Source organism: Cannabis sativa, chromosome 2, assembly GCF_029168945.1.
Source record: "Cannabis sativa cultivar Pink pepper isolate KNU-18-1 chromosome 2, ASM2916894v1, whole genome shotgun sequence".
Taxonomy (NCBI): Eukaryota; Viridiplantae; Streptophyta; class Magnoliopsida; order Rosales; family Cannabaceae; genus Cannabis; species Cannabis sativa.
The window spans coordinates 6,461,189-6,485,446 of NC_083602.1; the positions used below are offsets into that span (position 1 = coordinate 6,461,189).

At 38.4% G+C, this 24,258-nt stretch overlaps 2 protein-coding genes across 2 annotated transcripts; one reads left to right on the top strand and one right to left on the bottom strand.

Moving 5' to 3' along the window:
* Positions 1-494: 494 nt before the first annotated feature.
* LOC133034692 (zinc finger protein VAR3, chloroplastic) lies at positions 495-4,686 on the bottom strand. The gene is made up of 6 exons (XM_061110007.1): positions 4,079-4,686; positions 3,865-3,988; positions 2,717-3,000; positions 2,489-2,587; positions 2,016-2,392; positions 495-1,886 (listed from the first exon to the last, which is right to left on the bottom strand). Exons 1-6 carry the CDS (start codon positions 4,555-4,557, stop codon positions 697-699), a joined length of 2,553 nt encoding a protein of 850 aa, XP_060965990.1. The 5' UTR covers positions 4,558-4,686; the 3' UTR covers positions 495-696.
* A 3,145-nt stretch (positions 4,687-7,831) lies between these two features.
* LOC133034693 (uncharacterized) lies at positions 7,832-12,830 on the top strand. Its single transcript, XM_061110009.1, has 7 exons — positions 7,832-8,203; positions 8,290-8,369; positions 8,450-8,515; positions 9,810-10,058; positions 10,876-11,037; positions 11,729-11,821; positions 12,388-12,830. Exons 1-7 carry the CDS (start codon positions 7,938-7,940, stop codon positions 12,582-12,584), a joined length of 1,113 nt encoding a protein of 370 aa, XP_060965992.1. The 5' UTR covers positions 7,832-7,937; the 3' UTR covers positions 12,585-12,830.
* Positions 12,831-24,258: the final 11,428 nt, after the last annotated feature.

Genomic DNA, 24,258 nt, shown 5'->3' on the forward strand with positions numbered 1-24,258 from the left:
CATCGGACCGGCATCGGGCCTGCATCGGGCCTGACGAAATCAAACCCCAAACCCAGATTAAAAAAAAAAAAAAAAAAGAGGGTTGGTGAGAGTTAGATGTTGAGAGAACAATCGAGAGAGATGGAGGAAGAGAGAGAATTGAGATTTGAAAATGAAAGGAATACTTTTGAGTTTATTGTAAAGTGTTCATATTTTTTAAATTTTAAAATGAATTAGATTAAGGAAAAAAATTTAAGGTATTTTATGCATATTTTTTTTCAAATTTCTCAAAGTAATTTGGCATATAAGTGTATTAAATTTGCGTGCACATGTCATTACTCCCCATACAAATGGTATAAACCCCATTAACATGTATAACCCTTCCATACAAAAAAAAAATGAACAAAATTATAATTTACAATTAATTACAAACTAAATAAATTAAAGAACTCAATTGAGAAAAGAAAAAGAAAATAGTAAATAAACCATTTTGCCAATTGGCAGAAAAATCAGGATACCCATGCAAATAATCTTTAATTCACTTAGCTCCAATGTCAAAATTCTGTATACACATTACAACGATTTGTATTGTATGAAGATGAATTATTCTTCTTCCTTTCATAATCAATTATGACTAATTGAATTGATAAACATCATATTTTAAATTCAAACAATTTCTATTTTCATTCAACCTTTTTTTCTTGTTCTTCTCATAATTTAGCTATTGTCAGTTTCCTTCTTAACTGGATCAGAACTCACAATGGGAAGATTTCTTCTGTACTGAGGAGATGTCAACCTCCTCTCCAGTGGTGTTTTTCTCTTGCTCACAACGAACCTGTTAACCCCTTTACGCATTGGCATTATTGACGGGAAATCTTCATCGGGAATCTGACTCAGTTCTGAGATGTCCTTGATATGTGCAACTCTCCGGAACCACCTCTCAGCCTTGGCTTCCTCTGACATGTCTAAAGGATCTGGTTCCTTCACCGCAGACCCCTCCAAACTCTTCCCTGTCCAACCATCTCCATTATTCTGGTTGTTGGCTTGGGGTGAACTTCCGGTTATATTCGATAGCTGATTTGAAGTTTCCTTTCTAACATTTTCCCTGCTCAAGTTGTTGTTGCTACTGTTGTACGTCTTAGCAGAACTCTGGGAAAAGTTTGCATTGGAGGGTGTCCCATAGGTAGTACCAGTGTTATTCTCACTTATGTTAACTCGGGAAGCCTCTGATTTCCAGCTTGGCATGCCAGCATGATTTTCTGCTTGCTGAAAACGGTCCTTACTGTGTTCCCCTGCTTTAGCATTATTAGCCAACTTTTCTGGTACCTGTTCTGCCATTCTAGAATCTGGAGTTTTTGGCTCAGCATCCTTATCAGATAAGTCAGTACCATCTGCCTGGGGTTTGCCCTTTTTCGCAAAGTAATCAGGTGGGAAGGGAACAAAGGGTACAAATTTAGTATTGCTAGCTTGATCCATGGCCATTTGTCTTTTGTAGGCTGGAGAGGTCAATGAACGATCTTTTTTCTTGCTTACAACAAATCGATTCTCTCCTTTCCGCATTGGCATAATTTCAGGGAAATCTTCATCTGAAATTTCACTAGCCAGATCTGTGACATTATGCAACTCAGCAATCTTTTTATACCATCTGTCAGATTTTTCAGCTTCTTTGTTCTCTTTAGTTTCAGCCTGGTTCTGGCTACTATCTTCTGATTTAAATTTAGTAGACTCGTAACTCCCACTAACATTATCTGACAACTCAATTGTATTCGATGCAGCAGATTCATTATGTCCAGTGGCTACCTTACCCAAATCCTCTGGTTGTGTATTCTCTGGTTTCTTCACAAACATATCTGCTGGTAATGGCACAAATGGAACATAACCGGAATTTCTCCCTTGCGGCTGTCCACCTGGAACAAAAGTTTGTACAACAGTTACGCTCATTATTTATTTGCACTCAATTGATTTTTGTTTTTCATCTTCAGATTCTTTTTTAAAAAAATGTAAAGAAGATAAAAATACAAGAGAACAGTTTTTACCTTCAGTGGTGCCATTATTACCCAAGTTGGTTTGGTATCGAGAGTTGGCCAGCCTCCTCTCTAGTGGTGTCTTCCTTGTGCTCACAACAAATCTGTTAACTCCTTTCCTCAATGGCATTATTTCAGGAAAATCATCATCTGCTATGGCACTACTCATGTCAGAAGTACTGTCCAGCTGAGAAATCTTACTAAACCACCGTTGTGCCTTCTCTTCATTGGCAGCAAGCCTACTATCAATCTCAGCCTTATTTGAATTGTTTGCACTTTCATATGCCACAGGTGGTCTGGTATTGGTTGGACCAACTGAGACCCCTCCAGGACGCTTGCAGTCACACCTCAAGCATACCAAGTTACTCCCATAATTGAAGAAGTCACATCTGAAAATGAGAAAGCACTTTAATGATTATTATCATTATTTTCAAGCAATTGGATCTATTATCAAACAGAGAAAAGAATTATGAGGCAGTACTCACTGAGGACACTCCCACTCCCCGCCAGTTAGTTGTCTCTTTGGTCTTGCCTCCTCGCATTCAAGACATTTTATGTTTTTAGCAAAGTTCATGAAACTACACCTGCTCAGCATTTCATTGAAAATATACAAAATATTAAAGATCTGTAAAATGATAAGTGAACAGATGAGCTAATTAAGGATTCTTTTGGCTAAAAGATCTAATATGCAAGATAGAAAGGAGAAGGACTACCTTGAACAAATCCAGTCACCTCTTTTCATTTCAATATTTTGCCCAAACGGCCTCCGTGATTGTCCATTATTACCAGCAAACTGACTTTGCACTGAGCCAAAAGAAGTTGAATCGGGAATAGTAGTACATAGCTTCGTCAATTCTCTCAACAAATTCCGGATAGATGGTTCAACTAGCTCTCTATTGTAGAAATTATTACTTTCCGAAGAAGACACAAAGTTGCTAGCATAACTTAATATGAATTTCATCAAATCAACTGTGCTCACTTTATCCATATCCAGTACCTGGTTTTAACAAAATAAAGAAAAAGAATTGTGGTTGGACTTTATACATGTAAAGTTCTGTACACTTGACTTACAGTTCCTATCTAAGGAAACACTACATATTAAGATCGTATGTATAGTAGCCTTAAAAGTTTCAAAGTCAAATTAATCAACTTTCTTTTTTCTAAATAAACACTATCCACTGGGATAATGCAGTTATCAGCAACTAGTCGAACACTAAGTCAAATGAAAAGAACAAAATGACTACAAAACATTCTGCCACACATTCTAAATTACAAGGACAAGTCTACAGCTCTGTTTCATCCTAAGGATACATGTTATTTTCGATAAATAAATCACATGGGAATTTCCACATTATAAATTTGATCAACAGGGATACATTATTCTTTCTTAGATGCATAACTTCAAGAAACATCACTGCCCAATATAGAATTTGTAAAGAACTTTTATGTGGTAAGATGTTCAAAGGCACAGAGAGATGACAGCAAGTAATGTATGTAGGTCGAAATATCTATTATCTCTTGGTGTAAAGGACAAACAAGCTAAGCTATATCATGTGTTAAGCTAATGTAGATTTTAGTGAATGATGCTGTCATTATGCGACTAAAACAATTCGTTAATAGAAAATAGGAAAGTCTTTTGTACTCAGAATGGCTTATCGTTGTACTAATTTGTTGTTTGTTTTATTTGTTCTGTTGTTCTCTGCGATCAAATTTGATCATTTTTTCCTTTCTATTTATAATCTTATTGAAAAACAAAGTTTTCAAATTAAAGTATAAATCCAGAAAGGAAAAACGATAACTCCATTCCAAGCCACAAAGAAATTAAGTCTTATCTATCAACTATGACTATCATGGCACTCACATTGGATTTGGATTCACCATTAGATGCGAAAGACTTAAGCTTTTGCACAAGATTATCAGCATCTTTGAAAAGAAATGGTGTCCCATTTCCAATCACCACCTCCACATCTCTCCTCGGCAGCAATCTGCACCCAAAGAAAAAGCACAAACCCAAATCATGAAAAGCTGCCCCAAACGAATTCAACCTTAAAATCTATTCGGAATGAAATCAAAACCTTATGAGTTTAGGTCGTTCCCGCGCGAACTCTAAGCAAGCCCTCGCCGCGCGAGTGAACTCTTCAGATAACTCTTCGACTTTAAGAAGCTCATCCTCACCGGCGGAGAAACCCTGACTCCGGTTGAAGTAACCGGCGGAGGATAGCGCGTTGACGAGGCTGGACCACTCAGGCCAGGAGATGCTGGCCCCAGCGATGGAGGAGTCGGGGAAATTATCGTGAAGGGATGAGGAAGCAGTGACGTGGGAATGAAAAAGGCGAGAAGTTTTGGGAGCGGAGGAATGAGAGAGAGTGAGGAAGTGGGTGCGAGTAGAGGAGTGTAAGAGGAGAGAGAGTTTTGGACGACGATGGAGGCGGATGAGAAGAGAAGAGTAACGGTGGAAGAGGATAGGGAGGGGAGCTGCGGCGGTAGAGGTGGTGGTGGTGGTGGTGGTGGATGAAGATAGGAGAGCGAAGAATCTGTTGGTGGCGCCGCCCATTTCAATGGCGGAAGAAGCTCATGGAAATGTGGAATAAAGAGATAAACCCTATCGCAGGGGCAGGGGTTATGGTTAGAGAGGTCTCTACTTTATTTGTACAACTAACTCCTAACTAGGGGTGTTCACAAAGTATCCGATCCAATCCAATCCGCACGATCCAATCTGCAAAATGCGGATATCCGCACTTGTGCGGATTGGATTGAAAATAGATTATTATTGGAGATTAAGAAACAATAGTCTTTATTTAATTTTTTTTATGAAATATTAAATAATTTATTATTAAAAAAATAACCGATCTAAAATAACCGATCCAATCCGCACTATTGCGGATTGGATTGGATTTAAACTCTTATGCGGATCGGATTGAATCCAAAATATGAAATCCGCACTTAGTGCGAATTGGATGTTGTTTGACCAAAAAAGTGCGGATTGGATCGGATGAACACCCCTACTCCTAACTACACCTTGTTTAAGGAAAAGTTGAGTATCTCTTTCTCTTCACTCTTTCTTTCTTTTTTAAATGAGCATTTTTCCGTCATTTTTTACAGGTAGATTCATACAATTAGTTAGTGATATTTTTTAAACAACTATTTTCTTAAATTATATGAAATTCAATACTTAATTACACTAATACCAGTGTGACACCAAAAAAAATGTTATGCACCAATAATATTTTTTAACAATTCTCTTTTCAAATAAATCACTTTACATTAAACTATTTATCAACTTTTTTTTTTTTTAACATTGAACAATATCATTGAGAATAGTTAGAGTTGAATACATTAAATGGTAGAAAAATATTGACCAAACTATTTTACTATTCACACCCTAGCACATGCACAGCTAATTCATGAGATATATGAAATAAGAACGCATCGAGAAAAATTGGAGAGTAAACTATTAAAATCATCTAACAAGGAAACTAGGTCATTACAACATTAAGGAGAAGTATTAGTTAGTTAGTTAGTTAATTATCAATTTTGTTGTGACAGCTATTGGTCTAGCCCATGAGCTGTTTTTTGTTAATTGTTATTCAGCTCGAGTTGTATATATACTGTGTATTCAGTTAGATTTAATGAGATTATTCTTTCTTCTCCATCTCTTTTACTTTGTTCCTTTCTATTTCTTTCTTCGTTTGTTTATTGTATTGCTCTCTGTCAATGGCTCGTAACTTTAACATAGTATCAAAGCATTTTCCTCCGCACTTTAACATGGTTTCAGAGTACTTTCCTCCACTCAATGCTAACATGGCTACTGTTGGCACTGTTGGAAACTCCAACAATAATTCAACCTTCAATGGCACTTAAGCTACTCAGACCAGAGCTCAACTTCATCGAGAACTAGTCTACTTCAATCACAACATCTCTATTCGTCTTGATGATCATAACTTCCTACTGTGGAAGCAGTAAGTTCTTGCTGTCATTAAAGGGAATCGACTCTTGAAGTTCATCAAAGAATCACCACTAGCTGAATTTCTGACTGATGAAGATCGAGCTCAGAACAGAGTTAACCAAGCCTTCATTGACTGGGAGGTTCAAGACTAATTTCTGTCTTGTGGTTACTGTCATCCATGACAGAGATGTTGGGATTTATGCCCTAAAAACAAGTAGTTAATGGATAATATATTAGAAGAATATATAAACTACAATTATAAGATAAATGATATATTAAATATAAGAATATAATTATTAAATATCAAAAAATTCCTTATTCATATGAAAAATATATAATCTTGTAAGTAATCTATAAATGAATGAGAGAGACTATTTAATATTTTTTTAGTTACACCTAATTACTTTTCATATTATTCAAATAAAATTATATGAAAAATTAGTAACGTTAAAAATTTGATACAATTTTATTACTTAGTTATCATTAAATAAAAGAGATAATTTATTTCATATATAATTTAAATTTTTATAAATATCCATCAAAAAGCGCATATTGTTTATTAGTATACATAGGGAAATTTCATTTGAATTTTAAAATTTACAAATACACCCTATTTCAATAATTTTTATTTTACATAAAAGATATATCTTTAATTATATTAATTTTTTAAATATTTTTTCCTTTCAATTTATATACTTAAAAAAATATACATATCAAACAAAAATAAATTATATTTTAAATATAATAATAAAAAAGTACAATAAAAATAAACCAAATTTTATTAAAAAATATAAAAAAAATTATGCATGACTTAAAGAAAATTATAAAATAAAATTAAAACAAATATTAAAAATAACACAAAATAATATGAAATTTTTTGGTGGTGTTTGGTAACACTTTTATTTTTAAATTTTTTTAATCATAAAAATAAAAGTAAAATTTTATTTTTGAAAAACAAAAATGTATTCTATAACCACTTTTTTGATATTTTATTTTTATTTGTTGATTTTATTTAAGTCAGGTTCGGGGCCAGGAGCTAGTCTAGGGCCAGGTCCTGGTTCGGTTTCCAAAAAGTTGGGGTCAAAATTCAAAATATCAATTAAAATAAAGTTGTTTAAAAAAAATTTAAAAGTGATTTTTTTTTTTTAAAAAAATTTATATTCTTAATTAAAAAATTGAAAAGAAAAAATAGTTTGATAGAACATGATTTAGAAAATATTTTTACTTTTCTAATTTTAAAAACAAAAACTGATTAAAAAAAGTAGGTTTTTTTTTTTTTTCATTTTTTATACTTCAAAACATTTTTTTTTTTGCATTTTTACGGAATTTTACATAGAAACTTTTACTGCAACTAGCGTTGCAACCTAAATTGCAACAAAAAATCGTATAGAAACCTCTATTGCAACTAGCACTGCAACCACTTTAGAAACTCAAACCGTAAATTTGAAAAAAAAATTAAAAAAATAATATATGAAGTAATTCCCCAAAAAAGTATTACCAAATGCATTATTTGTTTGAAAAAAATTACTTTAAACTTATTAATTTTTTTTTTTAAAATATTAGGGTTTGTTGGATGCATATAAAACTTCCTGAGAAGATTATGGTAGGACCTAGCAAAAGTTCCCTACCGTTAGAGAACTTTTTTTTGACCATTAATTTTAGATCATGTAGTTATTATGATGTAAGGTGTATACTCTTACGATAAAATACGATTATAACTTTATACATATTATAATAATATTTATTTTTTAAAAAATAAAATAATTTAAATTATTATTATTATTTTCTAAAATTAATTTAAATGACTTTTATATAGATATTTATTGCTAGTTCCTACCCTAGTATTACCTTATATATATTCCCTATTTATAGTATATATATACATTGTCGTAGCACTATATAATAGCATAATTAGAATTATAAAAGCAGCGTGGTACAAACTACAAATTCAATTGGTGATTTGGTAGTGTAGTAGAAACACCTCTGCTATGGCTATGGCCGAAAATTGGAGCGAATCCGTCGAGGACCTCCTCACTGCCGGAGACACCGACGCCGCCATCTCTCTCTTGGAATCTGTCATCTCAAACCTCCAAATCCAAACATCATCCGAATCCTATTCCCATCCCCAACTCCCTTCTGCTCTAAACGACCTTGCTCGACTCTACTCCTCCAAGGGTTTCTCTCTCAAAGCCGATCAACTTCACTCTCGAGCTTCCACTATTCAACATCGTCTCCTTCACTCTACATCTTCTGCGTACTATTTCTTTCTCTTTATCTTCTTTGGTTGACCTGAAATTTGATTAGATTCTCAACTATTTTTTTTTTTATATTCAATTTCAGTGTTTCTAATGGGACTCTGAAGCAGCAGCCATGCTTGTCGCCTAATTCTGCTCCAATTCGCAATGAATCTTCAACTGATGGTACTTTTTTTCTCTGTTTCTTTATGTCATTCATACTTAGGAAATTTCGTTGTTGATTTAGTTATTTTCTTTTATTAAAGGTAACATCGAAAAATCAACAAACTTTCTAGATGATACTTCGCAATTGAAGGAGCCCTCGGATGATGGTAGGTATCTATTGTCTCTGCACATTATTATTTTTTTATTTATTGGACTGGGATTGGGAGTACCAATGTTATGGGCACTAGTACTCGTATAACTACGATTAATCAGATTGAATTATGAACTAGCATATAGGAATTTCCCGCCATAATTGTTAATCATGGGATTGTTTAAGCTTTACAGGAGTAATATTACGTTGTCAAAGTGGGCTTTCTATTTTTATTACTATTTGCAGAATTTGAAAAGATTTAAGATAAAAATGCTGACTTTACAAAAATTACAACTTGTATAATTAATGACTTTATACGTGTTTAGTGTAAAGACCTAAATTTGGGTTTAGTGTAAAACTGTATATTCCTATGTGTTAACTTTTTGTGTTAACTTTCCATGACCTTTACCACTTCCTCACTTAGCATATCAACTCTATTGGATAAGATTGCTGGTTTTAGGAGGCATTTGTGGAGACAACTTTTATGGTAGATTTATGGAATATGCTTGGTAGAGTTGTAAAACAGCTACTTTGAAAAAGCAGAAACTCTTGCAAAGAATATTGCTCTGGAAGGTTCATAAAAGCTATTATTATTAACTTTATTTATTTGGTAGCCTTGGAAGCCCTCTCCCCGAGAGAGAAAATAGCCCCAAATAACTTATTGTATATTACACCAATAAAGTACATGATGATTTGTAATACTTATAAGAAAAGTCGAGGAAACCTATCTGTAAGCAAACATGCGTCAAATTTATTGTTCTTTTATGTTTAAACCTCTTGCTTTTCTATCATTCTCATTCATCAACAGATTGAGAAAAGCTCTTTAATAGTTGTAAAGCATAAAAGTAACAGTATACTAAATATGATCTGCTTAGCTGGTTATTGAACACTCCAGTTAGTGGCCTTTTAAAAAGCAAATGCAGAGGTTTTCTAGTATAAAGCTTTACCACATAATTGTGCATATCAACTTCTTTTTTATTTTTTTCCTCTTTCACAATTTCAGTCTCAATTGGTTTTTTGTGGGAGATTTTGTGCTATTTTGTTGGCGCAGGACAGCAACCATGTTTTAATGTATCTATTTGCCTATGCTCTAGTTTCAAATATACTTAATCAACATGAATTGTCATCAAACATTTTATCCATAAGCACCATATCATATCACATGATTTGACCTACATGTATCTCAATAGGAAAGTCCTATGTAACTTTTTAGCTTCAGTCTCTGCTTTATGATGTCATTAGTTGTACTCCTGAATCAGTAAGCTTATTCCAATATTATTATGACAAGTTGCTGTCTTATGTAACTACAGATTGGGAAGCTATTGCCGAGCGCTCACCTGATGAGTTACTTTCCTCACAATGTCTGCCTGGAGTATCAAAAATTTCTTTGGAAGCTACCAAACCTAAAACCCCTACCCCTAAGCGGCGTGGAAGGGGAACATTTTCTTATAAGAAAGATGAATTATACAGTGATAATTTATCTGATAAGTCAGTTATTGATGATTTAGAGGATGGAGATGTTTCTCATAGTTCAGAAAGGAATACAGAGAAAACAACATGTAAGTTGCTAACTGCAAGTGCTCAATAATTTTCATTTTTATGGTCAGTGTGTGTATTATGCTTAATCAGTTGATCGTTCATACTACCATTTCCCTTTACTTGAGTTTTAGACATTTACGAACTAGAAGATAGCGGCGTAAGAATATCTGCAGAAATATATGTTTGGATTTTCAAATACAACATTAAGATTGGTTATGCCATTAACTGGAGAATAATATGTGTTACAGTTTATCAAATTTTCTTTTTAGTGGTGGATTTATATACATGCCTTCTGTTTCCTTACATTCCACAACACTGGTTATTAAGTAAATCAATTTCTTAGTTTTGATAGTCTATGTGGTGATACTTATCTTTTATTGTATAAATTCAAACAATTTTTTGTTTCCATGTCCACCATAATGTTTTGTGTAAGTGGGCAAGGTTTTTCATATAGAACACTGGATAGTGTCTTGTCTTCATGGATTGCAAAAAATTAGGTGCTTTCCTTACAGTACAGTAATTATTTGCTCTCAATCAAACCCTCAAGGTCTATTTTGAGGACTATGAAGTAGTTTCGACTAGTGCCTAATCCTACTATCTTTCTGAAAGTAAGAAAATGAGAATCCTGGATAATAGTTATTGTTGGTTATTGTATAAATTTATTTTATGAGGGGAGCTGGGTAACAGGGCAGGTGATATTTCTAGAGTTAAATCAATTTTATTTGAAAGGGTAGTCAGCCTCTATTATTTGTAATTAAATAAATTTTAGATTGTTTTTCTGGTGTATGATTCTTGTCATAAAACAGAATTAAGGATTTGTTTTGTTGTTGTGTTCAGCAACGTATGGTACTCGTCATGTCCTTGTTTTGGCTGATTTCCCACCAAGCACTAAAACAATAGAACTGGAGAAGCTTTATGAGAATTTCAGAGATCGTGGAGTTGTTATTCGCTGGGTGAATGATACCACTGCGCTTGCAGTGTTCCGGACACCATCAATTGGTAATTCTTGCTGAACTTTATCATTCATGAAAATTATGAATACTCTTTTTGGTATCCCACTATCAAATTGGATGTAAATTCTGGTTTTAGATTTGTAGGTAATGTGAATCCTTGAATTGCTTATTATTCCAGGAGATTAAATGTTCCTAAAATTGTGACAGTCTTTGCTCATTTTAATTCTTTTTTGTTTGATCTAAAAGGATTTATTTATTTATTTATTATAAAAGAAACACAGATTCTATATTAATAGAAAGATGATAAGGTTTCATCCAAATTACAATGTAAGATGTCATTCATTGTGTAATAGAGAAAAGAATATCCTATCATCGAATTACAACCAGAAAAGCGACTCATTATAAAAAAAAAAAGGCATAAATGCATGCAGCTTGTTAAAGCGAGGATCATTCTTTGAAACAGTTTTTTTCATTACAGTTTTTTCTTTTGGTATCCATCTTATCATTTTAATATTATTTGTGATTTTTTATTGGAAGATTTTCTAAAATTTAAAGTGTTTCATCAATTTTTCAGTTGGCTAGTGAATTTGATTTATATTTTCATGTAGTTAATTTTTAAATCTCAAGTTGTCAGAGAATTTGTATATTCTATTAATTGGTGAAGATAATCTTGATTGATAAGTACACTTTTATTTTTGCCAATTTATTAATTCACATTTATTTTTTTATTATTACAGCACTTGAGGCCAGGAACTGCATAAGTTGTCCATTCAGAGTATATATACTTGATGATAATAATGACGAGCTTATTAACACAATCTCACCTAAAGGTAAAATACTGTTTTTTTTCTTTTTCCTGTGATGGGTTATCTTTTGCAGTTAATCATTTTACCTGGTTTTACTCTGAATAAGAAACTGAATAATTGTAACCTGCTTTTATTGTAGGCTAATTAAGATTTTTGCCCCCTAAATTTTGACACGTACCAAATCATGTCACCTGAACTTTTTAAGCTGTTAAAAAATCTCCTGAACTATTGAAATTGTTAGATTTAAAAACGTTTGTCTAATTTTATTTAATTTTACTATTATGAAGATTGTCCATATACTAAATCCTGCCCCTCGAACTTTGATATCTACTAAATCATGCCTTCGATCTTCAAAAGTATAAAATTGTGTCTTCTAAATTTTCATCCACATCAGACTTTGTTTAGTAAAATTGGACAAAAATCCTTAAATTTAACAATCTCAATAGTTCGGGAGAAATTTTTAATGACTTGAAAAGTTTAGGGAGCATGATTTGATACATGTCAAAGTTTAGGGGTAAAATTTCAAATTAGCTTTTATTGTATTGTCAATGAATGTAGTACTAAAAGCATTTTAAATATCCATTTTTCAGATCTGGAACCTCCTCGGCCGAGGCCAAAGACATCTGCAAGAACTGCACAGAGGCTGATTGCGCAGGGTATGGGATTAAAACTACCTTCAGCTTCATTTGGTTCAAGAGAATTGAGAAAACAGGAAGGTGATAGGAGGAACCGCATTGTGACCAGGCAAAGACTAAAAGATGATGCTTGGGGAGATGATGAAGATTGACCTTTTTAATAATGTATGGCCATGTTTTAATCTTTACTAATTAAAATTTCTTTTGTAAATCATTCCTTTCACAATTGCAGATTTGTGGTGCACAATCATTTTTATTTGTTGTCTATTATTTATTTTGTGGTGAGGTTTTGAATTATTATTGGGGTTTTTTTTTGGGAGGGGGAACCGCTTAAAGATGTGTTGATGAGACTTTTATCTATCTTTGCTATTTATAATTGACATGAAAATTTATATTAATCTCTTGACATATCATAGTCCAAAATTTGTTTAAAAGGTTAAACACTTGTTGGCACCGGTGAATGGTTAGCCTTTATTTGTGAGATTTTGATATTTAATTCCAATGATAACAATAATATGACACTTTGTAGTTTGTGAAAGTAAGGGGGGTATTTTGGATAATGTAATTTGCAAAAATTAATAATTAGATTTTTTGTTTTGTTAAATAATAAATTGAATTTTGTATTTTTTAAAATAGTACTAAATAATACTTTGAATTGATTTTTTCGTAAAATAAAAATAATAACTCAATAAAGAAGTGTTATGAAAAAGCTGATTTTGTTTTTTTACATTAATTTGTGCTAGAAATTATCTTCAAGTTAATTATATTAAAAAATTAATTGATAAAAATTGAGCTCAGAGTTTTATTTATACTATTTTAGAAAATACATGGTTCAGTTTATCATTTAACAAAATAAAAGATCTCATCAGTAATTTTGTAGAACATAAAGTCTAAAATAGTATTAATTCATTTTTTAAGGTTTTTATATTTTTTTTTTATCAATTATACAATAAAGTTTTTATTTACAAAAATACGAATTTAAATTTTCAAAATTACAAAAATATGATTTTCTTAAAAAAAAAAAGAAAAAAATGAGAAAACAACTTCACAACAACTACAAATCAACAATAAATAAATAATAAAACAACAAAAAAAACGAAAAAAAAAAATAACCTCATTACAATTATAAATCATCTGTAAATAAGCGCTATAAAACAACCAAAAAAGAATATTGAACAGTTTACTAAAATTCGTATTTTTGTGTAAATGAAAAATTTGAAATCGTAAAAATAAAAATTTATCCGTTTTAAGATATTTTTGTATTTTTTTTTTAATTTTTAGTCTATTATCTATTTTTTTTATTATTATTAGCACGAGGACATCACTTATGCTCTTGTGCGCCTTTAAAAAATAAAAGTAAAATTAAATACTAAGTTAATTATAAAGATAAGTAATTTGCGGCATAAATATTAAAGTTTAACTTCTCATTGCAGAAGAATACTTAAGTTTAATTTTTGACGGTAATAATACCTAAGTTATATTTACAGAACTTTCGTAGGTACTTGGCAGTTAAGTATCAAGTCAATGGCCACGTGACAGCCCTTGATTGGTTAAGGTCATTAAATTTTTATTTATCATTTAAAAATTAATTTAAATATAGCAATAAAAAAATGACATGTGGATAATGACTTGATACTTAATGGACAAGTATCTACGGAAATTTCAAAAATATAACTTAATTATTATTACTATCAAAAATTAAATTTAGATATTTATTTATAACCGAGAGTTAAACTTAAATATTTACGCCGCAAATTATTTTATGAAAAAATAGTTTAATTTAATTTTTTGTTTGTATTATTTTTTTTAAATAAATTAATGTACTTTAATAAAAACAAAATTGACACAAATATACTTTAATAATTAAACATATATTAATTTGAAATCAATTTTTTACTAAATGAATAAACAAAAAAAAAATCATATTTGATAATTCTTTTTGAAGGAACCCGAAGAATTTTCTAAAATACGTGTATTTAATTTATACCATAAATAATTATATAAATAAATTATATTATCTTTAATTAAATAATTGAGATTAATTACACATTAATATTAACTAGAGGCAACTTATGTGTATTTTTATTTAGGCCAATTATGTGTAAAACCATGATTTTAAGAAAAACCACTTACAATCAAATATAAAATATAATCATAAATAATTAAATTAAGCATAAAAACACATTTCATGACAAAAAAAAAAACAAAAGAAAAATGAAAACAAATACTCATAAGGAAGACAAATTTGGTTTAATCTTCCATTTATTTCAATTTAGTTTCAGAAACAATACATGAATACATGATTCCTCTCAATCTCAAATTATAAATCATGAGATTCAAATATGATTCCAAAACTCTATTTGCTTTATGAAAATATCTAAATAAATTCGAGTTACTTTCGTAATTAAGTAAGCTTAATTGAGCCTAAGTGCTTAACCATATCGAAAAAAAAGATTGACAAAATTTATGTGTATTAAAATATTTATTTATACTATTATCAAAATTATATAATTTTTATATATAGTTACACATAGATCTTTTAATTGAAATGTTCAAATTATTTAATTTTTATATATTAATTATTGAAACTTAGAATTATTGTGTTAATTGTTTAATATTTATTTTAACAAATTTAATAGTATTAGTACTAGCATAACACATTTGTTTTCCTATATGTATTTAACAAATTAATTCTTATATTATTTATTAGTTAATCATAAGTGTTGCCCCTAAATTCGCCCAAAATACGTGGACCAGTCAAGTAGGGACACGTGGATCAGATAACTTGTAAATATGTGATAAGTCTTTGTATGCCACAAGGAAGCACCCTGGGCTTAGGTCCCGGAGGAGGCACCCGGAGTACAAGGTACTCCCAGAAGCTCGCATAGCATGAAGCCTCTCCGGGATGTGTCAGGCCTCTCCTGAGCAATCAAGTCGCATTTAATGCCGCATGGGAGGAAGCGTGTTGGGACTGTAACACGCAATAAAGTCTGACGGCACAACCCCCAAACAGCAGCGCCACAGTAATGATCATTTAAGTCTAGCGACGGCTACTCTGCGAAGAGTCACGTCAATCACAAGGCAAAAAGGACATTCCTCATAAAAACCCTACAGCACCTAGGGATTTGACCATGCATCACCCATGGTATATTCATTGGGAATACCCAACTTTATGGATACTTACAGATACATTTGTAAGAACAATTCTAGGGATTACCCCACCAAAACACTATAAATACCCCCTCAAAACTCATTTAATGGGGTCGAGAATCTTGGGTTGCATATGAGCAAGAAGAGCAAATACTCACCAAGAACATTCTCTGTATTTATGAGGACAACATTCCCTCAAGTGTGGAATCTGTATTAAATACGTCCATTAATAACAAAGACTCGTGGACTAAGGCTCATTAACGCCCCAACCACGTAAAAATCCTCATCTCGCTTTCTTACAGCTCAATACTATAATCATATTTTAATAGTTGCCGAAAATCTCGGTCAACATTTTGGTGCTTTCATTGAGAGCTGAGGAAAGCTGCTACATAACAAGCATTTGACTTCACAAGAATGGTGGAGACAAGAAGTACACGTCAGCCTCGCCCTCTGGAAGATGCTCAAGATCCAAATGAGGAAGATGTGGCCTCAAGAGCGGCAGAGGAGTCCGAGGAAGAAGAAGAAATAGTCCCCGACGAGGACTACGAGGGGAACCTCGACGAGTATGCCTATGACGAAGGAAGTTACTCAGAGCTGGTGCTTCTCAGACAAAAAGCTATCGATCATGAAGCCGAGATCGAAGCTCAGAAAGCGCAAAACCAAAAAATGCAGGAAGTGATGCTAGCCATGCAGAAAGCCATGGAGGCAGCTTGTATTCACTTGCACCCCAAGGCAATGACCGCTGGGCTCAACAGAGAGCCAGCGACGTCTTCGCCTAATTCCCAGCAGCAAAAATCTAGGGAACCTAGCCCTATAAGGTACCCTGCTAAGGAAAATCAGACAAAAAACCCTACTTCTACCCCTGGGCGAAAGAAAAAGGTGCAGGATCCACGAAGGGTCCGCTCGGATTTCCCTAAAGGGAAAGGTCCGCAGAGGGGCAAGCCCCAAAAAGGGAGTCTTGGCCCTCAGGATCGAGGGGACCGAAAAAGCGTTTCTGTGCACCAGGAACCAGGGGGTAGAGGGAGAAGAGGACAGAGAGGTCCTCCCATTGATCTGAGAAATCAAATCAATGGGAATCAAGGTGACCTCCGGGATCACCTTGACCAAAAAAGATACGGGCCCGTGGTTTCCTCGGGTACGTTAAACGAAGGGATTATGGCGGAACTCGCCATACTTCGAAAAGACATTGCTCGAGTCTCCCGGAGGCAGAAGGGAGACGACTCCGACTCAGACAGCGAGGATCGAGAGCCATGTGCCAAGCACATCCTGGAGGCGGAGCTCCCTAAAAACTTCAAGATGCCCGAAATGGCGGCATATACCGGGAACTCCGATCCCAATGACCACCTGTCACGGTTCAACCGTGTCATGACAGTCATGCGGGTCAGCAATGATGCCAAATGCCTGTGCTTCCCCCTCACTCTGAGCGGGTCAGCGGAGGAATGGTTCAAAAAGATGGAACCAGGATCCGTGGGCTGTTGGAACAAACTCCAGACCAACTTCCGGAGACAGTTTGTCGCCGCCAGAAAGGTTAACTTGGAGGTTAGTGCCTTGACCAATATCAAGCAACTGCCCACCGAGACCTTGAAGAATTACATCAAGAGGTTCCGGGAGGAAGCCTCGAAGACCAAGAAGGTTGATGACGGACAACAGCTTGCACTTCTCCAAGCAGGAATCCGCACTGGGACTCCCTTCGGAATGAATTGCGGCAAGAAGGGGCCGCTAGCCTCCAGACTTCCGTAAAAGAGTCCAAAAGTATATCAACCTCGAAGAAGCCCAGATCGTGGCTTATGGAGGCTATTATCCCACCGGGATAGCAGGGTACATGCCCGGAGTATCGCCCTCGGGTACTACCCCGGCCGCAACTCCACAAGTGAGTGGCATACAGTTCTCTGCTACCCCCGGGTACAGCCAGGGCCAAGCTTTGGCGCCAACATCTTCCCATTATGGCAACCCGTCCGGGGTGAATGGACAAGCTCCTTCACAGGCTGCCCCGACTGCTAGCTTAACAGGCCCTACCCAGGGGTCGAGGAGCAAAAGGTCCTCCAAAGGCAGCACCCGAACGGGAGAAAAGCGCCAGAAGAAGGGGTACACACCCCAATATACTCAGTACACGGAGCTATCGGACTCCCAGGAACGTGTGTACTTCGCCACTAGGCAAAATACGCACTACCGGAGACCACAGCCGTTGTACAAAGACAGCTCCCGGAGAGATCCGAGCAAAAGATGCGAGTACCACAACGACATTGGTCATAGCACCAATGAGTGTAAGAATCTCAAAGACGAGATTGAAAATCTAATCCGTTTGGGCCACCTCTATGAGTGGATCAAAAATAGGTTGCCCCACCTTAATCCGGGATAGGTGGCTGGGGGTATGCCTCCGGGAACACCAGGGGGTACAGCAGGAGTATTGGCTCCAGCTGCCCCCGCAGGTGACGCCCAGCATATTCCCGGGCTACCGCCTCGGCCTAATGGGCGGGTAGCCATGATCTCCGGAGGTCCTCATATCGGAGGGAACACTCGTAAGGAGCGAAAACGGTACGCCGAGGCCGCGAAGCACAATGAGATATGGGAAGTTACTCAACTCCCAGCTCAAAGGCCTCGCCTGATGGACCAACCCATCACATTCACGGAAGAAGACGCCAAGACGGTGCGTTTTCCTCATCACGACCCGCTGGTCATAGAGACCCCCATCGCAAATAAAGTGGTGGCCAGGGTCTTAATTGACAATGGGAGTTCCGTGAACCTGCTCTTCAAAGAAGCCTTCACTGCGATACGGTTGACCGACCGGGATCTCTCGCCTAGTCGATCGCAACTCACGGGGTTTAACGGGACGACACTTATCCCGATGGGAAAAGTAAGGCTCCCGGTTACTCTGTGCCCGGATACTCCCCAGAGCACATTTAAATATTGCACCTTCGTGGTGGTAGACTGTCCGACAGCCTACAACGCGATCCTCGGCCGACCGGCCCTAGTGGACTTTGGTGCAATCACTTCAATCCGACACTTGTGCCTAAAATTCCCTACCCAGAAGCCGAGTCGGAGCGTGAGGGGAAATCAAGGAGAAGCCAGGCAATGTTACAATGTTGCCACCCACCTACCCGTACTTATGGTCCGGGAGTCCCCTGAGATAGAGAAGGCTGAAGAGGATGAGTTGGATCCTCGCATAGGATCCAAAAGGGTCGTGGAACCAATGGAGGACGTTGAAGAAATACCAGTGTGCGACGACGACTCCACCAAAGTACTCCGGATAGGGAAGAACTTGGATCCGGAGGAAAAGGACAAAATAATAAAAACACTGAAGGGCGCCATCGACATCTTTGCATGGCGCCAAGAAGACATGACCGGCATAAGCCCTCATGTCATCACACATGTACTCAATGTCAACCCGGACATGCCTCCTGTACAGCAAAAGAGACGCCCGCTCGACTCGGTGAAAGCCGAGGCCTTAGAGAAAGAGGTGGACAAACTGTTGTCCAGCGGCATGATCCGCGACGTATACTATCCGGAATGGCTGGCCAATCCGGTCCTGGTGCCCAAGCCAAACGGGACTTGGCGATTTTGTATAGACTTCACTGATCTAAACAAAGCTTGTCCAAAGGACTGCTTCCCGCTACCCCGGATCGACCAGATGGTAGACGCCACGTCCGGATTTAAACTGTTGTCTTTCATGGATGCCTATGCTGGGTACAACCAAATAAAAATGCATACGGCAGACCAGGAGTGCACTAGCTTCAGGACCGATAAGGGGGTATACTGCTACCTAGTCATGCCTTTCGGACTGAAAAACGCCGGAGCAACCTATCAAAGAATGGTTAACCGGATGTTTAAAAGCCTCCTGGGACGAAACATGGAGGTATACGTGGACGACATGCTCGTCAAATCCAAAGCATGCAACAGCCATGCAAGCGACTTAGAAGAATGTTTCGAAGTCGTCCGGAGATACGGTATGAAGCTCAACCCAAAAAAGTGCACCTTTGGAGTCAAGTCAGGAAAATTCCTGGGTTTCATAGTCAGCCAAAGGGGGATTGAAGCAAACCCGGAAAAAATCCAGGCTCTCCTGGACATGCCATCCCCCAAAAAGCATAAAGACGTGCAGAGCTTGACCGGAAAGGTAGCCGCACTATGTCGCTTTATCTCACGATCCACGGACAAGTGCATACCCTTCTTCAACGTGCTAAAGAAATGCCAAAAGTTCGAATGGTCGGATGAATGCGAGGAGGCATTCAAGAGGTTAAAAGACCACATGGCCAAACCCCCTATCCTATCGAAACCCGTCCTTGGAGAAGACTTGTTTCTTTACTTGGCCGTCTCCGAGCACGCGGTCAGCGCTGCCCTGGTCCGGGAGGAAGAGAAAACTCAGCATCCCGTATACTATGTCAGCAAGCGCATGATAGGGGCCGAGACAAGGTACCCGGTCATTGAAAAATTAGTATTCTGCCTCCTGATGGCGTCAAGGAAGCTGAGGCCATACTTCCAAGCCCATCCAATCAAAATCCTAACCAATCATCCGCTCCGGCAAGTTCTCCAGAAGCCTGAAGCATCCGGAAGACTCCTCAAGTGGGCGATGGAGCTAAGTCAATTCAACTTACACTACGTCCCCCGGATTTCCATAAAAGGCCAAGCCTTGGCAGACTTCATTACCGAATGCAATGAAGCCGAGGCAACAGAAAATACGCCGGTACCACCAATCCCCACCTGGAGGGTATTTGTAGACGGAGCTTCTAATGAGAACGGTTCAGGAGCCGGAGTGGCTATGATATCACCAACTGGACTGCGGCTCCAGGCAGCACTCCGATTTGACTTTACAGCTTCAAACAATGAGGCCGAATATGAAGCCTTGATAGCGTGGCCGAAATTGGCAAAAGCTGTAGGAGCCAAAAGAGTAGAAGTCTACAAAGGACTCTCAACCGGTCGTAAACCGTGTTTCCGGAGAATACCAAACTCGCGGCGAGCGGATGGCCGCGTACGTAACAATAGTCCGAGAACTGCTCCACGAGTTCGCGGACTATAAAATAGAAAGAATCCCCCGAGAAAAGAACGCTCACGCGGACTGTCTGGCTAAGTTAGCCTCGGATAGCGAAATCGAAGAGCTGGGGGTAGTACCAGTGGAGCGCTTGGCAGAGCCAAGCATCAAAATAAAAGAGACCACACTAACGGTTGGGCAAGAACCCAGCTGGATGGTCCCCATCATAAAATACATAACCACAGGTGAGTTGCCCCAAGAGAGGGCACTGTCTCGAAAGATTCGATATCGGGCTCATCGTTATGTAATGATGGACCAAATTCTCTACGGAGAGGACTCGGCATGCCTTATTTAAGGTGTGTATCGGACCCTGAAGCTAGACAAATCATGCTAGAGGTCCATGAAGGGTTCTGTGGAGATCATACGGAGGACCCAGCCTCTCAAAGAAAATATTGAGGCAAGGGTACTTCTGGCCAACAATGAAAAAAGATTGTATAGACTATGTCCAAAAGTGTGACTCGTGCCAAAGGTACGCGAACATACCGAGAGCTCCTCCAAACGAGATCACCCTGATGACCAGTCCCTGGCCCTTCGCGGTCTGGGGAATAGATCTCATCGGGTCTCTACCTACAGGGAAAGGAGGGGTAAAGTATGCAATAGTATCAGTAGACTACTTCACCAAATGGACAGAGGCTGAGCCTATGAAGACAATAACTGCCAAAAAGGCATTGGACTTTGTTATCAAAAACATAGTGTGTCGATACGGCTTGCCTCACAAAATAGTCTCAGACAATGGAAAGCAATTTGATTGCGAGGAATTTACTGACTTCTGCAACCAACACGGAGTAGTGAAAAGCTTCTCCGCGGTAGCCAGGCCTCAAACAAACGGCCAGGCGGAAGCGGTCAATAAAATCCTAAAGGTCACCTTGAAAAAGAAGCTGCTAGCCGCAAAAATAACCGGCCCGAAGAATTGCCAAGGGTATTATGGGCCTACCGACGACCCCCGTAACCACAACCGGCCACTCGCCTTTCTCAATGACGTACGGTTGTGAAGCAATGGTCCCGGTAGAAACATTATTCCCATCCCACAGGAGGACGACTTACGATCCTGCCACTAATCAGGCACTGCTCGAAGAAGCTTTGGATCAAGTCGAAGAACTCCGGGATGAGTCTCAAATACGGATGACTGCTTATCAAAAGAAGGTGACCAAGTATTTTAACTCTAAGGTTAAAAACAGAAAATTCGCTATTGGGGATATGGTCCTAAGAAGGGTTTTCCCAGCCACCCAAGAACCCGGAGTGGGGGTACTTGGACCAAATTGGGAAGGACCATATGAGATCGAGGACGAGATCGGTTCCGGCACTTACAAACTAAAAAGAATGGACGGAACCACCGTCCCAAGAGCCTGGAATGCCGATCACCTCAGAAAATATTACCAGTAGCGAAATAAAACTTAGACTTTGTTCAAAGGGTTTGTACCGTCCAAATGTATACCTCCTCTATATATTAAATAAAACTGAGTGCCTTAAAAATAAAGTTTCTATGCCACTCAGGGGGGTACTAGGGTATACCGCACGGACAAACAGAAAAACAAACTAAGTAAAATATCCTGACCCAAAGGGCAGGTCAAAAAGTATGCACAAAAATAAAAGGCATAAGCTCAAAAATCCTGATCCAAAGGACAGGTTAAAAAACATAAGTATGTGGCAAAAGAAAGATCACATAAAAAAAAAAAATATCCTGGCCCAAAGGGCAGGTCATTTACATATAAATGGCCCGGGGACAGGCCTTAGAATATAATTGTCTCCCCTTTGAATAAAAACTGCTACCTATATATATTGTTCTAAGGCAGCAGCAAATATGTACAAAAAAAAAAAAAGAAAAGAGAATAATAAAAGAACCGGGTGGAATCTTGGTTATACTGGGTCGGGTGTACAGCAGCTCAGTCAGGGCGCGGAGGAAGGCGAGGTCCGATACGTGCCTCTAACACGGCATCAAGCTTCTTCTTCTTTTCCCGAAATTTGGCAATCATTTCCTCGGGTTTGGGATAAAAAGTAAGCTTGATATTTTGGTCGTTGGTGGACCAAGCCATGTAGACTCCATCGTCAAAGCGCTTCGGACACCGGGCATAGGAAACAGGAGAGAGGAGCTCGGCTCTTTTGGCCTTCTTGATGGATTGTTCTTTGAAGTCCCTGAGCTCCTTCAGCTCCGCAGCTAGAGCGGCCTTGGACTCTATGTTCGCCTGGTGAGTTTCCTCTAAAGATCTCACCTTGGCGACCATTTCATCCAAAGCCTCCCTGGCCTCCCGGAGGTCTCGCCTGGCCTTATCAGCAGCCTCGCTTTGAGCCCTCAGTTCCTCCTGGTGTTGGGCCTCCATCCCCGTCCCTCCGCCGGGCCTCGTCCGGATCATGGCTTCCGCCCGAGCCTCCCTCCGTTTGGCCTCCTCTTCCTTGGCCTTGGCGCCCGCCTCCGGCGCCTCGGCAGCCTCCTGGTAGATCTGCCTCTCCGCTGTGAGGTCCTGAAGGACCTTCCTGACATCGTTCATGTCCCCAAAGTCGGACAGAACGAAGCCATGATTTATGATGTTCTTGGAGAGGCGGCCAGCCTCAGCAGCAAGCTGAACCATAATACAAGTGTAAGAAAGAGAAGTTTCTCAAGAAGAAAAATAAAAGGAAAAGCAAAATTGCGAAGTACTTACCACAGTAAGAGAATGGCTGAGGTCCTGGACCTGGAAGATGGAGTTCAGGGAAGCACAAGTGGCGAACCGCTTGGGCGCGCATCGAGTGAGCTGAGAAGCGAACTCGCCGGTCATCTCCGCGGCGAAAGGAGCCAAGGTGGGCCCTAGGAAGCGACGGAACCAGTCCGATAAGGGGTCCAGATTAAGGTCCCACGGATCCTGGTACTCCGGGTGGTTGATGCTCGCCTCAACCTCAGCCCGCAGAATCCTCCTAAGGGCTTCCACCTCGGCGTACCCCCGGGAGTACTCGTCCATAGCATAGTTATGCTTGGCTATCCGAAGCTCTTGCCTCACCTCATCCCCCGGAACCGGAGTAAGCACGATGTTGGGAGGAGCAGGATTTTCTTCCATGGGGGAGACCCCGCCGTCAAGACCATGAGCAGGAGTATCGGCTCTCCGAGGCTTCTTGGGCTCGTCCTGGGCAATCATTTTGCCCTTGCGCTTACGAATCAGAGCCACCTCAGGCTCCTCTTCGCCTTCCTCAGCTTCCTCCGGAAGGGCTCGGGGCTCTCCCGTACCCTCAGCAACTTCCTCCGAGAAGTCCCACTGCTTCCCTTGGCCTTCTCCCGGAAGCACCTCCTCGTCATCCACTAAGTCAATAGTGTCGGGGGGAGCGCTGGAAGAAACCTTCAGGGAAGGGGCCGGGGGGGAAGAGGTAAAGGCCGGAGGAGCCACGGGAGTATGAACTCCGGCAAGCTGTTCCAAAATGGCATCCATGGAGACACCTGTTTCACAAAATAAGCAAGTGTTAGATGTCCGTGAGGAACCACTTATACAAGATACAACAAATAAGCTACTCCTACCCGAACTTCCTAATTCGGCCCTAGCAAAGTCCTGAACTTTAATGCTGGCAGCATCATCTCCGAGATAACTGTCCGAGGGCCGGAACCAGCTGGACGTTATGTAAGCTGAAGGACCTAAGGGAATAGGTTCCGGAGGGCCGGAGCCCATCCGGGACCGACCTAGGAAATCTCC